This window comes from Crocuta crocuta, unplaced genomic scaffold (assembly GCF_008692635.1).
Source record: "Crocuta crocuta isolate KB4526 unplaced genomic scaffold, BGI_CrCroc_1.0 scaffold431, whole genome shotgun sequence".
Lineage (NCBI taxonomy): Eukaryota > Metazoa > Chordata > Mammalia > Carnivora > Hyaenidae > Crocuta > Crocuta crocuta.
This window is the reverse complement of record NW_027528859.1, coordinates 5760828-5778872: the sequence shown is the minus strand read 5'-3', so window position 1 is coordinate 5778872 and position 18045 is coordinate 5760828. Positions and strand designations below refer to the sequence as shown.

General features: G+C 40.8%; 1 protein-coding gene across 3 annotated transcripts in view; it reads left to right on the top strand.

The window, feature by feature from the left end:
* The first annotated feature begins 10832 nt into the window (after positions 1-10832).
* The window catches only part of UNC13B (unc-13 homolog B), a 215387-nt gene continuing 208174 nt past the window's right edge, over positions 10833-18045 (top strand). For all 3 annotated transcript variants that reach the window (XM_077756252.1, XM_077756251.1, XM_077756253.1), the window contains exon 1: positions 10833-11145. In XM_077756252.1, the coding sequence (XP_077612378.1) occupies positions 11124-11145 (22 nt within the window). In that variant the 5' untranslated portion in view covers positions 10833-11123. The remainder of the gene's footprint in view (positions 11146-18045) is intronic.

Here is an 18045-nt window from a genome sequence, read left to right as displayed (position 1 = left end):
TGGGAGAACTGGACAGCAACATGCAGAAGAATGAAACTAGATCATTTTCTCACACCATACACAAAAATAAACTCAAAACGGATAAAGGACCTGAACGTGAGACAGGAAACCATCAAAACCCTAGAGGAGAAAGCAGGCAACAACCTCCTTGACCTCAACTGCAGCAATTTCTTACTCGACACATTCCCAAAGGCAAGGGCAAGAGCAAAAATGAACTACTGGGACCTAATCAAGATAAAAAGCTTCTGCATGGGAAAGGAAACAATCAATAAAACTAAAAGGCAACTGATGAAATGGGAAAAATTAGTTGCAAATGACATATCAGATAAAGGGCTAGTATCCAATATCTATAATGAACTCATCAAACTCCACACCCGAAAAACAAATAATCCAGTGAAGAAATGGGCAGAAGATATGAACAGACACTTCTCCAAAGAGGACATCCAGATGGCCAACAGACACATGAAACGATGCTCAGCGTCCCTCATCATCAGGGAAATACAAATCAAAACCACACTGAGATACCACCTCACGCCAGTCAGAGTGGCTAAAATGAGCAAATCAGAGAACTCTAGATGCTGGCGAGGATGTGGAGAAACGGGCACCCTCCTACACTGTTGGTGGGAATGTAAGCTTGTGCAACCCATCTGGAAAACAGTGTGGAGGTTCCTCAAAAAATTAACAATAAAACTCCCTTATGACCCAGCAGTAGCACTGCTAGGAATTTATCCAAAGGATACAGGAGTCCTGATGCATAGGGGCACAGGTACCCCAATGTTCACAGCAGCACTCGCAACAATAGCCAAATCATGGAAAGAGCCTAAATGTCCATCAACAGATGAATGGATGGAGAAGATGTGATTTATATATACAATGGAATCTACTTGGCAATGAGAAAGAATGAAATCTGGCCATGTGTAGCAACATGGATGGAACTAGAGGGTGTTATGTTGAACGAAATAAGTCAGGCAGAGAAGGACAGATACCATATGTTTGCACATATAGGAGGATTAGGAGGAAGTTAACGGAGGACCATGGGGGAGAAGAAGGGGAAAAATAGTGGAGGAGAGGGAGGGAGACAAACCATGAGAGACTCTTGAATGCTGAGAACAAACTGAGGGCTGATGGGAGTGGGGGAAGAGGGGAAGGGGGGTGATGGGCATGGGGGAGGGCACTTGTGTGGATGAGCACTGGGTGTTATATATAAACCAACTTGACAATAAACTAAGAAAAAAAAGTAAAGAGTCTGGTACAAAAAATAAATAAATAAATAAATAAAACCCTAATCCTGAAGGGAGTGCCCTTTTTGTAAGTGTTGTACCCTGATTCGCGAGTCCCCAGAGACTACCAAGGAGCCGACACTGATGCAAGTACAAAAGGGTCTTTATTACAAGCTCGAGCAGGGGCTCACCCGCCTACCAGTGTAGTGGCAGCTGGGTGAAGCCCCGAACAATAGTGAGTAGGGTTTTTATGGGGTAAGGGACGGAGGTGTTACAGTGCACACGTTGTACGTATAGCATCATCACATAAGCACCAGTCATAATTGTACAGTACCCATGGTGACGGTTTTGACCATTTAGTATCTGTGAAGTGTTCATTACTTTTGGTGGGACCCAATCATGACTTTTGAGAATCCTTTGAAAATGACCAATTATGAGGTGAGTTCAAAGGGCCCACCCAAAGGGGTTCAGGCAAGCAGTGAGAAATTGGCTAGTTTGTATAGAATAACTGTCTACAGTTCCCAGCCTTGACTCAGACCACAGGAATGTTTTTTGATTAGCTGATCTGAGGGCAGTCCAAGGATGGCTTTAGCCTTGAGCAATCTGAGGAACTGGGGCTACGTGCAGCCCGAGGTTGCTCTTAATGGAGGCCTTAATTTCAAAATGATGTTACTTAGGCTCTTCATAAGGACAATATATTGACAAATTAAATTTCTTTAGGGGCACCTGGGTGGCTCTGTTGGTTGAGCATCCGATTTCAGCTCAGGTCATGATCTCCTTGTTCATGGGCTCAGAGCCTGGAGCCTGCTTTGGATTCTGTGTCTCCCTCCCTCCTCTCTGCCCCTCCCCCACTCATGTTCACTGTCTCTCTCTCTCTCTCTCAAAAATAAATAATTTTTTAGACTTTTCATTCAATTATTTTATCTTTTAATAGTGCATATTCATGTATTTTTTTACTAGTGCGAATAATTTATTTTTTTAAAATATAATTTATTGTCAAATTAGTTAACTTACAGTGTGTACAGTGTGCTCTTGGTTTTGAGGGTAGATTCCCATTGTTCATCGCTTACATACAACACCCAGTGCTCATCCCAACAAGTGCCGTCCTCAATGCCCATCACTCATTTCCACACCCACCCCAGTTTGTTTTCTGTATTTAAGGGTCTCTTATGGTTTGCTTCCCTCCCTCTCTGTTTGTGACTATTTTTTTCCCATCCACTTCCCCCATGGTCTTCTGTTCAGTTTCTCAAGTTTCACATATGAGTGAAAACATATCTGTCTTTCTCTGACTGACTTATTTCATTTGGCATACCTTTCAGTTCCATCCATGTTGCTGCAAATGGTCAGATTTCATTCTTTCTCATTGCCAAGTAGTATTCCATTGTATATATAAACCACATCTTCTCCATCCCTTCATCAGTTGATGGACTGATGCCCCTATACCTCAGCACTCCTGTATCCTTTGGATAAATTCCTAGCAGTGCTACTGCTGGGTCATAGGGGAGTTCTATTGTTAATTTTTTGAGGAACCTCCACACTGTTTTCCAGAGGGGTTGCACAAGCTTACATTCCCACCAACAATGCAAGAGGGTTCCCCTTTCTCCACATCCTCACCAGCATCTGTTGTTTCCTGAGTTGTTCATTTTAGCCACTGTGACCAGTGTGAGATGGTATCTCGGTGTGGTTTTGATTTGCATTTCCCTGATGATGAATGACTTGAGCATCGTTTCATGTGTCTGTTGGCCATCTGGATGTCTTCTTTGGAAAAGTGTCCATGTCTTCTGCCCATTTCTTCTCTGGATAATTTATTTTTCAGGTGTTGAGTTTGGTAAGTTCTTTATTGATTTTGGTTACTAGCCTTTTATCTGATATGTCATTTGCAATGACATAATTCATTTATGAACCTAATTATTCATTTTTGCTTTTAATTCCCTTGCCTTTGGAGACGTGTCAAGTAAGAAATTGCTGCGGTTGAGGTCAAAGTGGTTGTTGCCTGCTTTCTCCTCTAGGGTTTTGATGATTTCCTGTCTCACATTTAGGTCTTTCATCCATTTTAAGTTTATTTTTCTGTATGGTATAAGAAAGTGGTCCAGTTGCATTTTTCTGCATATTGCTGTCCAGTTATCCCAGTACCATTTGCTAAAGAGACTGTCTTGTTTCCATTAGATATTCTTTCCTGCTTTGTCAAAGATTAGTTAGCCATACATTTGTGGGTCCAATTCTGAGTTCTCTATCCTATTGCATGGGTCTATGTGTCTGTTTTTGTGCCAATACCATACTGTCTTGATGATTATGGCTTTGTAGTAGAGGCTAAAGTCTGGGATGGTGATACCTCCCATTTTGGTTTTCTTCTTCAATATTACTTTGGCTATTTGGGGTCTTTTGTGGATCCATACGAATTTTAGGATAGTTTTGAGAAGAATGCTTCTAGTTTTGACAAGAATGCTGGTGCAATTTTGATTGGGATTGCTTTGAATGTGTAGATTGCTTTGGGTAGTATTGACATTTTAACAATATTTATTCTTCTGATCCATGAGCATGGAATGCTTTTCCATTTCTTTGTGTCTTCTTCAATTTCCTTCATAAGTTTTATATAGTTTCTCTCTGTACATATAGTTTATGCATATATATGTATGTGTATATATATATGTATGCAGTCAGCATACAGATCTTTTACATCTGAGCCTGGGTGGCTCAGTGGATTGAGTGTCTGACTTCAGCTCAGGTCATGATCTCACAGTTCGTGGGTTCCAGCCCCATATTGGGCTCTGTGCTGACAGCTCAGAGCCTGTTTCGAATTCTGTGTCTCTCTCTCTCTGCCCCTCCTCTGCTCATGTTTGTCTCTCTCTGTCTCAAAAATAAATAAACACAGGGGCGCCTGGGTGGCTTAGTCGGTTAAGCGTCCGACTTTCGCTTAGGTCATGATCTCGCGGTTCGTGGGTTCGAGCCCCGCGTTGGGCTCTGTGCTGACTGCCAGCTCAGAGCCTGGAGCCTGTTTCAGTCTGTGACTCCCTCTCTCTCTGACCCTCCCCTGCTCATGCTGTCTCTCTCTCTCTCTCTCTCTCTCTCTCTCTCTCCTAGAAATAAAAAAAAAATAAATAAACACAAAAAAAGTTTTTAAGATGCTTTCCAAGCACTGAATATGCTTAAATGAATCACATGCTCATGGACCGATACCAGTATTTGACAGTTGTTATCTGTGTGAAAAAACAGATGACAGGGGTGTGTGGGTGGCTGAGAGAGAGAGAGAGAGAGAGAGAGAGAGAGAGAGAGAGAGAGACAGTGTGAGCAGGGGAGGGTCAGAGAGAGGGAGATACAGAATCTGAAGCAGGCTCCAGGCTTTGAGCTAGCTGTCAGCATAGAGCCCGACAAGGGGCTCGAACCCATGAACCATGAGATCATGACCTGAGCCGAAGTCGGATGCTCAACTGACTGAGCCACCCAAGCACCCCTAAAAAACATTTAAAAAAAAAAAGAAAAAACAGATGAGATACATAAAATCTCACTACAGATCACCATTAATAGTTGAACATTTACAAATGATTCTGATAATACTTTGAACCCCAACTAAGCAAAATATATACTCCCCAAAATAATTTTATCATTCTCATTAGTAGACCTATAGTACCAAAAACTTGTATTCAATTATTGTTGGTTTAGTTTGAATGTCACCAATTAAAAACTTGTGGAAATTTATTTTCTCTCTTGTTATACATGTACCTATAGAATAGCTTCAATTTTGCTTTTTTTGGGCCTAAAACCTAAATATTTACTGTATGGTCCTTAATAAAGGAAGTTTGCTGGTATCTGCTCTAGATAGTGCCCAATTGAAAACTGCAAGTATACCCAGTAATTTTTTTTGCTTATTTGCAAATCTTGGATAATTTTTCCAATAGAGAGAAACACACATCGCTTCCCTCATGAAGGTTATATGTTTGCTAAGTTCCCCACCACCCAACTTATTATTTAAACAATTCTGAAACCTCCAGGTTACATGTGCAAACAACCCACTCTTCCTCTTAACTATGATGATAGTACTTTTCACAGTCTGTTTATCCCCAGACTGCTTTCTTTGAAGGAATGTCTTGTTCCTCTTTGTACCTGTAGCACTATGTATAGTACTTGGTAGATGCTCAGTAAACTTTTCTTGAATGCATTAACACCTATATCTCTTTTTTTTTTTTTAATGTTTTTTTTTATTTATTTCTAGGAGAGAGAGAGAGACAGCATGAGCAGGGGAGGGTCCGAGAGAGAGGAAGACACAGACTCTGAAACAGGCTCCAGGCTCCGAGCTGGCAGTCAGCACAGAGCCCGACGCGGGGCTCGAACCCACGAACCGCGAGATCATGACCTAAGCGAAAGTCGGACGCTTAATCGACTAAGCCACCCAGGCGCCCCAACACCTATATCTCTTGTATGGCCTCCTCTTCTGATATTTATCAATTTGTATAAGATTACAGTGTTATTCATAAATATTAAGTAATTACTTGATAGTAATGAATAAACTGACTTATTGGAGTTCATTGAATTGTTTGGCATTCTGATTTTCAGATTTCACTACTTAGATAATCCTGCTCAAATATCTTTTTGCACAGATTTCCTCCATTTATTTTAATTATTTTCATGGAATATATTTCCACCGTGGAATTTTATTCATTTGACAGTATGAACCAGCTAGAGGTGCCTGGCTGACTCAGAAGAGCATGTGACTCGTGATATAAGCATTGTGTTTGAGCCCAATTTTGGGTGTAGAGATTACTTAAAAATAAAATCTTTAAAAAAACAAAAACAAAAAACAAAACAACCCCCCCCCCCAAATATGCCAGGCTAAGCCATGGATTTTAAGCATGGGAATAACATTTCTACTCTAGGTTTGCTGCTTTGGAATTTATAACTTCTCTGACTCTTCTGAGCTCCCCCTCATGAACTTCCACCCTATTACTTCACTTTCCCTTTATTTTTTTAAATTTAGTTTTTAAATGTTTTATTTATTTTTGAGAGAGAGCTCAAGTAGGGGAGGAGCAGAGAGAGAAGAGGACAGAGGATCCAAAGCAGGGTCTGTGCTGACAGCAATGAGTCCAATGTGGGTCTAGAACTCATGAACTGTGAGATCAGGACCTGAGCCAAAGTTGGATGCTCAACCAACTGAGCTACCCAGGTGCCACTCCATTCTCCCTTTAAAATGTCCAGTTTCCTCTGTCCAAATTGAGGATGAATTCAGTTTGTATTAGACTATTTTCCCTATTGCAATAGTATATTGACAACCATAGAGCTCCAACTCTCAGACTCTTTGCCCCTTACTCCTAAATGCCTGTACAGGTTCAATGTTTCCATTTCCTGATTTGTTCACACAACTTAATCTCTGTATATGAAATACCCCATCTTCCATATTTGCATGTTCAGTTTTCCATACTTTGAGATCCATCTCCTCCACATGCTACTTCTCTTGTGAAGCCTATCTTGATTCCTTCCATAGCTTCTGCCGAATTCCTCTATTCCTCTATATTGAGGACCAATATAGCATTGTGGCTAACTGCTTGAGCTCTGGTGAAAGATACAGCTGGGTTGCATTCCAGTTTTGCTTCATTTTCTTTTTAGAAAATGGAGATTAAAGTAGTTACATTTTTATTGATTGAAATCTGCCTCTAGCTTGGACTGCTTGCTTAGGGTTCAATTCCACATCATCTGTCTAATGCATATATTTGTAAGAATATACCATACAATCTCAAACTTAATGTACATGTTCAAAAAGAAACGTCTTTCCCCAGAACCTATGCATCCTTGATTTCTTATCTATCAGTAAACTGTAGCATAATCCTTCCAGTCAACCTGACTTTAAAACTATCTCCCTCTCTCCCGGCTGTCTTCTCATTCAATGATTTGCTACTAAAGAAAGGATATTCTCTACCGTATTCATAGTCATTGTGTGTCAAATTCTATCACAGTAGTTCCTTAACACTAAGGAAGTGTGAAAGGGATTGTCCCTTTTCTTTCCCCTCAGTTCCATACTTACTACCCTAGTTTAGTTCCTTATTCTTTCACAAACCTTTCCTATCACCTTATAAACTATTTAAGGATAGTAATTGTGCTTTGTTTACTTTTTCCTTTTATTAAGACTGACCTAAAAGATACTTAATAAATATTTGTTAATTTAGTTGTTTATATTAAATTTCTCTATGGAAGCATTGGGAGACATTTCATAAGGGATAAGGAACTTGCAGAAAGAGTAAACTTTTTTTTTTTTAGGAAGAGTAAACTTTTAATGGCTTTGGAGAATAGCATAAAGATAGTCATAAAGTTGGTGGAGGGTTCCCCTGCATCAGGGTTCTTAACCAGTCCCCTTCTCTTCCTGCCTGAGGGCTCCCAAAAAGGCAGCAACCATGCCAAATCTGGGTGTTTTGGTCTTACCCTCTTGAGATTCTTAGGTTCTCTTCATTACCTACTTTCTTTGATCCCTCTCACCTTCCTTCTCATTTACTAGATTTCAGAATATTAGCTCTCAGTTATCCACCAGCTAAACACAAGTGTGAACTCCAAATGCTGAAGAACTTTCAAATACTGTACTTGGAAACACTAATGAAGACTTCAGGGCGTGGAAGATTGGCTTTCTATTCATGTTTGAGTTGCTTCTGAAACTCACTTATACCTTGCTGATGAGTATAGATGGTCCTGGTCAAGTGCCTAGAGGGCAAGAAGACCTCATTGCCTTTTTCCTCTGAACTTGAAACTGGGATGCCTCCGAGCTTACATCACAAACTATAGACCGTGACTCTTGCTCTGCTTACATTCTCTTTACCTCCCAGCCACATTCCTCTCTATGTGTCCACAGCCCAAGTAATAACAAATATGTATTAGACATGCATCAGGTAATTTAAATGCAGTTCCTCATTTAAATCTCAAAATCATTTTATAAAGTAGTTACTACCATTATTCTTTGGGAAATTGAGGCCATGTAGCTTGCCCAAGGTCACAAATATCAGAGCTAAGACTCAAATCCAGGTATGGTATGTAGATTTCTAAGATGGTCCCCCCAAAGATGGCTGCGCCAATGAGGTAGCTCCTGGTGGTACTCATTTCCTTGTGTAATCCTCTTCCCTCAAATGTGACTTGTTTCTGATGAATAGAATACAGCAAAAATTAGGGGAAGTCACTTCTGTGATTATGTTAAAAAGACTATGACTTCTGGGGTGCCTGGGTGGCTCAGTCGGGTAAACGTTCAATTTCAGCTCCAGTCATGATTTCGTGGTTTGTGAGTTCAAGCCCTGCATCTAGCTCTGTGCTGACAGCTCAAAACCTGGAGACTGCTTCGGAGTCTGTGTCTCCCTCTCTCTCTGACCCTCCCCTGCTCACACTCTCTTTCTCAACAAATAAATAATTAAACATTAACAAAATTTAAAAAATGACTGTGACTTCCATCTTGCTAACAGACTCTATTGCCTTCTCAGTTTGAATGCTTTGATGAAACAAGCAGCCATGTTGGCGAGGTCAAATGACAAGGAACTGAGACCAACTAATAGCTAATAAGGAATTGAGGCTTTCAGTCCAGTAGCCGAGGAGAAACTGAGTCCTGCTAACAATCACTAGTGAGCTTGATAGTGGATCTTATTGCAGTCAAGCTGGCACTTTGATAGCAGTCTGAACCAGAGGATCCAATCGTGCCCTACTCAGATTCTTGACCCACAGAAACCATAATATATGTTGTTTAAGCCAGTACAGTTTGGAGTAGTTTATTACATGACAATAGATAATATACCAGGTGGATCTGACTGGCTTTAAAGCTCATGCTCTTCACAATTTTATAAAGGGCAGATGGGCTAAATAGCTAGGTAGTTCAACCTCCAGCAGCCCAGAGAATGCCCATTATTTTTAGGGTCAGCATCTCTGTTGACTGGGCTGGCTGAGTTACCCTGGTCAAAATCTTCCTCAGGATTATTGCTCCAAATTTGGATGAGCACTGGAAAGATCAAGTCTTCTTCTTTGGGCTCTTACTATAGCAGTTGGAGTGTCACTTTCTCATGGCAACTATTCCAGTGAGAAAAATCTGATAGTAGATTTGTTTTTGGAGGGCAAAGACCCTGTTAGATTGACAGACTGTCCCTGGGTCTTGCAGGCAGAATTCTATGGGGCCAAGAGCTTGCGGCCTGAAACCTCGCTGAAACCTGAGCTGGGCTAATGAGACCTTGAAAAGCATGTCCTCTAACGGCGCTCAGCCTTGGCATCACATTAGAACTACCTGAGGAGCTTTAAAAAAATAGTTTGAGATTTATCCCAAACCAACTGAATCAGAATTGTGGCATGGAAGGGATGTTGCATCTGTACATTATACTATGTGTCTTTGTGTTTTCTGGTCTGGTCTTTTTCACTTCCTCACATATGCATATGTCATCTTACCAGAAGTCGTAGCTTAAAATGCCAATCTTCCCTCTATCCTTCATTCAGTAAATATTACGGACTGATTTTTATATACCAAGTACTATTACAGACATTGGGGATACAAATGGTATGCAGAAAGAAAGGTCTAGCAACACATGAGTGCCTCAGGTGGTTAAACAACCAACTTTTGATTTTGGCTCAGGTTATGATCTCATGGTTAGTGCGTTTAAGTCCTGTATGGGGCTCTGTACTGATGATGAGGAGCCTGCTTGGGATTCTCTCTCTCTCTCTCTCTCTCTCCTTCACCCTCTGCTTGTGCGTTCTCTCTCAAAATAAATAAACTTAGGTGTGCCTGTGTAGCTCAGTCGGGTAAACGTTCGACTTCAGCTCAGCTCATGATCTCACGGTTCGTGGGTTCGAGCCTCCCGTTGAGCTCTGTGCTGACAGCTAGCTCAGAGCCTGGAGCCTGCTTCAGATTCTGTGTCTCCCTCTCTCTCTAACCTTCTCCTGCTCTCTCTCTCTCTCTCTCTGTCTCTCTCTCAGAAATAAATAAAACATTTAAAAATGGAAACCTTAAAAAAATAAACTTAAAAGGAAAAAAAGATCTTGATAAGAACTGATGTTTCTAAGGGGTGCCTGGGTGGCTTGGTTAAGTTTCCCACTATTGGTTTTGGCTCAGGTCATGATCTTGTAGTTGATGAGTTGGAGCCCCAAATAGGGCTTGCTGCTGTCAGCGCAGAGCCCACTTTGGATTCCACTTTGACCCTCCTCCACTTGCTCTCTCTTTCTCTCTCTCAAAAATAAACAAACAGAACTGAAGTCTCCAAACATTTTACTTTATGCTCGGTCAGTTCTTTCTTTCCTTCCTTCTTTCGCTGTAATTGGCAATTAAAACTTGCTTGCCCTCTGTTACGATCTTGTAAAATTATCACAAGTAGGTGTTCACGGGCTGTAAGCATCTTCTTCGGTGGGAGCTCTGCCCAGGTTGGAGTTGCAGAGGTTTTCAGTTAACTTCCTCACACAGGTGAGGGGAAGCCCTGCCCTCTCAGTTCCAAGCCTTATTAGTGGGCGGAGCTGCCTTCTTGCACGTAAGGAAAGCGGAAGGAAACCCCACCTCTTACGGGTCTATGGGAGGAGGGGTCGGCGGACTAGGCGTCAGTTGATTGGCTGGGAGGCGGAGCGCCACGGGTAGGCTTCTTCCAGGCGCTCGCCGGCATCCCGGTGGGGCGAAGGCGGGGTGGGAGAGAGTCCCGGTAGCTCCTGCTTCCTAGCGATGGCGCCGTGGTGCCGCGCCCAGTCTCCTGCCTGCTCGCCGGTACTCCCAGTTATCGGGAGCCCAGTCAGACGTTGAGAATTGAAGCGGGTCCAAGGGAGCGGCGGGACGCTGCCTGCCACGGGGGACCATGAGGAGAGGTCAGAGCTGTGGGGCCGCTAGCGGGAGCAGCCGCGGCACCTGCTGAGAGGAAAGAGGGAGCTGCCGGGTGCCGCGGCGCGGCTGGGGGGCGGCGGCGGCTCGCCAGCGCCTCGGCCATGTCGCTGCTCTGTGTGCGCGGTGAGTGTGTGGACTCTGGCGGGGCGGGAGGTCAGACGGGGGTCGCCGAGGGGCCCTGCAGGCTTCCAGTGAGCGTTGAGGTACCACCTTTTCCAAACTTCACTTCTCCTCCGTGCCTCGGGGGTCGATTATATTAACTCGTTTATAAACATTTAAAGAGTTCTTTCCATTCTTTCTTGTTTTTCCTCACTCTCCTGTGGGGGACTGTTAACCTCTCCATTACAGTGGCCATGTGACAGTTGTTGGCTGGCAGGCCCAGATCCTATCAAACAGTGACTGGCGCTCTAGTCTAGTGAGAGTGGACTAGGTAGGAGACCGCGAATAGTTGGTTCAAGAGTGGGCAGTCTCTCTCTTTTCTTCCTTTTCCCTGCAGCGTGGAACTAAAGGCGGCTTAGTAGCAGGCTCTTTGTAGCGTTGTTTGAACGCGATGTGGTACAGCTGTCACATTCCTTCTTCTAGTGTGTTCTGCGCTTGGACCCCTCTATTGCTTGTCTCGTTCCCTGCTTCTTTGTAGTCTAGGCTAAGTTTATTGTCATATTCGACTTGGGGAGGGGTGTTGTCTTCTCTCCTTTTGGAGCCAACATAAGACGTATGATTTGTGTGTGTATTCATTAGCTTCTATTACAGTAACTAAAGGACCTTTAGTGCTTTTTGACTGAGAACAGGACCCATCTAAGAAGGTATTTTAAGGCGAGAGCTTTGGGGTTTAAGATGAGGCAAGGTGCATGGATTAAGCTCTGTGAGGGTAGAGACTGTTTTAGTGGTTTTTGTATTCCTGGTGCCTGATACAGAAGCTCAATGCTGGCTTTGAATAAATGCCTGTGAGGACTGTGATTTTAGAGATTATCTCATCAGAAAAAATAGGGTTTGGATTACCCATTGATTTTGATCTTGGAAAATTCAAGTTACGGCCTATCATATCTGTGTTGAACAAGATAGGATACGCTGGCTTGATGGTGAGAGGGAGAATTTATCTAGAAGAGCGTTTTCCTGGTACTGTTCACCGAGTAGAGTTCATATTTCTTTTGGCTCTGTGGATTAAAAGCATTGTTATTTGTGATCTCCCTGATAGGTATTTCCCCCAGCTACTGGCAAAGGGAACTGTTTTGCTCTGTTCTCTTCCTCTGTTTTTGTTAAATCTGCATTAACCCAAAATGAATTTGGCTATTTCCAGAGATTATGAGACAATTCTTGTCTTCATGGTTGATTTTTCATTAATGAGAATTTTACTTTGCTTTTAGTAAGACATTTTCTCTCAGCAGCTGGAAATCTATTTATTCCTTTAGATCCCTGCTGTTAAGTAGCAGGATTTGGGAGAGGTTGGGTTTTGCAATGTCCGTTGGACAGTTTAAATCCCTACTGCCATACCCTATTACAGTACTAGTCTTTATAAAAGACTCTTTAGGCAGGAACACTATTAAACCAGAAATTCCTATTTAATTGAATTTAAATAACTTCAGAGAAGGAGCTGGTGCTGTTTTCATTTGTTCTAATATGGGGCAGCTTTCATTGTCTAGAAATTCTATTTAGCTAACCTCTTCTTTCCCTTTTTTTTTTTTAATATTTATTTCTGTGAGAGAGAGAGAACAAGCGAGCAGGGGAGGGTCAGAGAGAGAGGGAAACACAGAATCTGAAAGAGGGTGCAGGCTCTGAGCTGGCTGTCAGTACAGAGCCCGACGCAAGGCTCGAACCCACGAACCGTGAGATCATGACCTGAGCCGAAGTCTACTGAGCCACCCAGGTGCCCCTCTTCTTTCCCTTTTCATGTTATGTTAGTCGAATCTCTCTTCTTTTGAACCTGAGGGATTGGAGACCAACAGATCATTGTTTTTTGAGTGAAGATTCTGAAGATTATTAATTACTGATAAAAGTAACTACATTGTAGAGAAGTACTCATATTAAATGGTAACGTATTCATTCTGGGGAAACTTACAGAAATGGATCAAAATAAATCTTTCTAAAATGACATTCCTTGTGTTATATTTTGTTAGATAGGAATGTTCATATTATGAAATAAGCCTGTGTAATATTATATAACTCAATTTTAGTTCATCTTGGAGTAGAATTGAAGTAGAGACTTTTTCCATGTAGTCAAAGTTCAAACAGTTGTAAAAACTGTAGAAATTGGCAAACTGGTATTTAATTATCCCCAGACACCTGAAGTCAGTTTCTTGATCTAATCCTTTAATCATTCCTTATTGCCCTATATTCTTGCCTATTCATATAGAGATACTTAGCTCTAGCACTAACTTTGCTCATTCCTATTCTGTGTTTATACCTCCTAAAACATTCTTTTTGAATTTTCTGCTTATCAAAATGTATTAATCCTTTCTCAGCTTAGAGTCTACCTTTTTGTTGTTGTTGAAAACTTCCTAAGTTCCTGTCCACAGTGATCTTTATCTTTTTCTCCTTTACACTCTTTAACCTCTGAACTCCTTTAAACATAATCATTTATGGTATGAACAGTACCACTAATTTGGCAATGAATTGTATATTGCCTGGCAACTAGCTTTATACTGTTTATGGTGACGCAGACAAAGAAGATAATGAGAGTGGTCAGATCAGATCTGGAATTTTGTGTTCATTTGGGGTATTTGATTCTAAGAGGCACATTGAGAAACTAGGATTTCTTTATAGGAAAATGATTAGAATAATGAAGGGTGTAGAAACCATTTGAGGAATTGAGAGATTTGGTTTTGAGACGATTCAAGAGGGAGAGGATCATAATAGATGAAAATTGTTTAAAAAACTTAATTTCAGAGGACAGAACTGGGGCAAGTCGGCCAGTGATTGAAAACTATAGGAAACTAGATTTTAGTGTAATGTAAGGAAGAATATTAACAGTTAGAGTTGTTCTTGAAGGGAATGGATTACTTAGGACTTTTTTTTTTTTTTTTGACTTAGGGCATTTTAAGCAGAAATTGAATGATGGTATAGGTGTTCCTAAAAGAGATGTCAACATTGAATGGGAGGTTAGACTTGATAAATTTTAAGAAATCATCCTTTCATAAAATTCACTTAGTTCTTCCTTAAAATTTTGGCACAACTTTCCTCATAATACTGATTTTTTTTTTTTTTTGCTTCCATAGAGGTTAATGCCACATGAGCAACTCTAGTAAACTAAAGGATTTTCTTTAACTTTTGGCATCTTGGTGTTCGCGATAGGTTTTCCAAACAAGTTCTAAGCATTTTGAGAATGGAGTCTTTCTATATTTCTTTGTAATTGCCACAGTATTTATAATTGAGCTGTGGATTCCCCTCCCCCATTTGAGCCAGAAGTTAGTACACTTGTTAAATCAAAAACAAAAATTAGTTTTGGGGATATAAAAAGCAGTATGTGCTAATGCTTTTTAAATTTTTAAAATTTAATTTTAAGTAATCTATATGCTCAGTATGGGGCTCGAACTCAGCAGCCTGAGATCAGGAGTCACATGCTCTTCTGAGCGAATCAGCCAGGTGCCCCAATACATTGTTAATTACAGAAAATTGGGTGGGGCACATGGGTGGCTCAGTCAGTTGAGTGTCTGAGTTTGGCTTAGGTCAAGCTCTGAGAGTTCATGGGTTTGAGCCCTGGGTTGGGCTTTGCCATGACAGCATGGAGTCTGCTTCAGTTTCTGTCTCTTTCTCTGTGCCCCTCCCCTGCTTGTGCTCTCTCTCAAAAATAAACATTAAAAGAAAACCCAGTAAAACATTAAAAAGAAAATTGGGAAAATGCAAGAAAGTATAAAAAGGAAAATAAAAAGCATCATATTCCTACCACCACAATCGTTCAACTTTTTGTTCGTTGCTTTTTTTTTTAAATTGTGATGGTGGTATATATGTATGATAAGTTGAAACAGTTTAGGATGTGAAATGAAAATAAAAAGTTCTCCAGTCTGCTAGTCCTTATTCTTATAGGTAACTACTCTTTAGGTTTCTTGAATATCCTAGACATTTTCATTACATATGAATATATACAATCTTTAACTGAATGTATACAATATTCATCTCTTTAAAAAGCTTAATTTTCCTATCACTTTCTATGAATCTAAATCACTCTTTTTAATAGCTACAGGGCATTTTTTTAAAGTTTATTTTAGAAGAGAGCACATGGCAGGGGTGCTCATGAACTGAGGCCAAATCAAGAGTTGGACATTTACCTGAGTCACTCAGGAGCCCTGAGTATTCTATTTTACAAGAAAATATAACTTAACCAATTTCATATTGATGTAATTTTTTTCATTTTGCTATTTACAATGCTACCAGGAACATCCTTGCATGTGGTTTTGTTATGTTTGGAGATCTTCTATCAGGTTTCCTCCTGGACTTGGTGTGTGATTTGCTCATTGCTGATTCTTGATATAATTACACTCAGCTGGACCCATTAGCAAATCAAATGCTTCAGCATGTCTCAGATCAGCATCTTCTATGAGAAGCAGGTCTTTACCAATAGATATTTTATGCTTACTAGTAAGACCAAAGATGTCAGCTTTTTTAAGGCTGTGATTTCATGTACTTGTCTTTTTTTTTTTTCTTTTAAATCTTGTATCCTTTATTTTTTGAGAGAAAGAGGGCATGAGTCATGGGCAGTGGGAGAGAGAGAATCCCGGGAGGGGGAGGGGGGGAGAGAGGGGAGAGGGAAGCGGGGCTCGTGTTTTATGGTGTTTTATGATTGAGCCACCCAGATGTCCTTCTTTGTATTATTTAAAAATTATTTTACATATTGATACATGCACCCAATGTTTATATAGTGCTGTCTACAATAGACAAATTATGGAAATAGCCCAAGTGTTCATTGATCAGTGAATGGATAAAGATGTGGATATATGTGTGTGTATGTATATATGTGTGTAATATATATATATACATATATAAAACAGTGGAATATTAGCCACAAAAATGAAATCCTGTCATTTGCAATGATGTGAATGGAGCTAGAGAGTATTATGCTAAGCAGAATTAGAGAAAAAATACCATATGATTTCACTCATGTGGGGCTTAAACAAATGAGCGAAGGAGGGAAAAGAGAGGCAAACCAGGAAACAGACTTTTTTCTTTTAATAGTTTATTGTCAAGTTGGCTTCCATATAACACCCAGTGCTCATCCCAAGAAATAGACTCTTAAACTATAGAGAACTAATGATTACCAGAGGAGAAATAGGTTGAGGGGATGGGTTAAATAGGTGATGGGGATTTAGGAGTACACGTGTTGTGATGAGCACAGGTGATGTATGGAAGTGTTGAATCACTGTATTGTACAGCTGAAACTAATATTACACTGTAAACTAGAATTTAAATAAAAACATAAAAATACACTTCCAAAAGTATTTTTGCAAAAAAATTTTGTTTTCTGTATTGAACATGAATTGCGTTTTTAAAACAGAACAGGGGGTGCCTAGGGTGGTTCAGTTGATTGAGTGTCCTCAGGTCATACATGATCCCAGGGTCATGGGATCCAGCTCTGCGCTGAGTTTGGAGCCAGCTTAAATTTCTCTTTCTCCCTGTGTCTCTCTCCCCTGCTTACATGCACACTTACTCTCTCTCAAATAATAGTCAATCAGTCAGAACAAAATAATACCGTTAGTGATGAGAAGTATACCAAGTCTTTTACATTGACTTACCCTTAGAAAAGCTTGTATTTATCATGACTTATTGCCTAGCTGACTGAAAGAATAGTACGGGGAAACTATTAGTGAATTCTGAGAGACATTCAGGATACATGTTGATTATAAGTTGATTCTAGCCTGGGGGGGACCTTAGATATATTTTGGTTTACTGCCACTGTGTAAAGTAGGACTAGTAATGATTTTAGAATTTTTAGGTCTAAGAACAGATTGGTCAAGTATTTACACTTTATTTTTTCCCCTAACATTGTCATCTGCATCAGCTAAGTCCTTGGTGCTGGATTTCTATCACTCCATGGTTTAAGTAGTCCCTGTCCTTAAAAGCAGAGGTGCTGCTGGGTTCCTTTCATTTAGCTATGGCATCAGGAAATTGCTGGTGCCTTGTCTGAGCCAGACAACAGTGAAAGGTGAAAGGACCAATGTTCTCTGCCATGGATAGCTGTTGTCATAATTGTTTTCTTCCTTAAAAGCAGTATATTCTGTAATTTTTTAGTTTCTGAAACTGGGATTTCTGGAAGTTGTACTTAGCCAGTGAGCTGGATTTTGCCTGTACTATATATTTCAGACTTTGTGAATTTGTTTCAAGTTAGGGCTGTGTGTCATTAGTAAGTATTTGTTGAGTACCTTCTCTCTGTTAATGATGCATGATAAGAGTTCAAGGAATCTAGGTAGTGTTTTTTTTTTTTTTTTTTAAGTTAGAGTATGAATGGGACAGGGGCAGAGAGGAAGAGAGAGAGAATCCCAAGCACTGACAGTGCAGAGCCTGTTGTGGCACTCAAACTCAAATCTCTAGATCGTGTCCTGAGCCAAAGTCGGACGCTTAACCAGCTGAGCCACCCAGGAGCCCCAGAATCTAGATAGGTTTTAAAACATCTTCTTTCTTCTCCCTTCCTTCCTATAAGCTGCCCGAGGTGATCTCTGAAAATGGTTTGCTATTCCCTTGACCCAGAAAACCCTACAAAATCATGCAAATCAGGAGGTTCAAATTTTCGTGTTCACTTTAAGAACACAAATGAAACTGCCCAGGCCATCAAGAGTATGCATATCAGAAAAGCCACCAAGTATCTGAAGGATGCAACTTTACTGAAGCAATGTGTGCCGTTCCATGGCTAAATGGTGGAATTGGTAGTTGCACCCAGGCCAAACAGTGGGGCTGGACACAGGGTTGGTGACCCCAAAAAAGTGCTGAAGTTTTATTGCACATGCTTAAAAATGCAGAGATTACGTAATGCTGAACTTCAAGGATTTAGGTGTAGATTCTCTGGTCATTGAGCATATCCAGCAGAGCCCTCAAGAT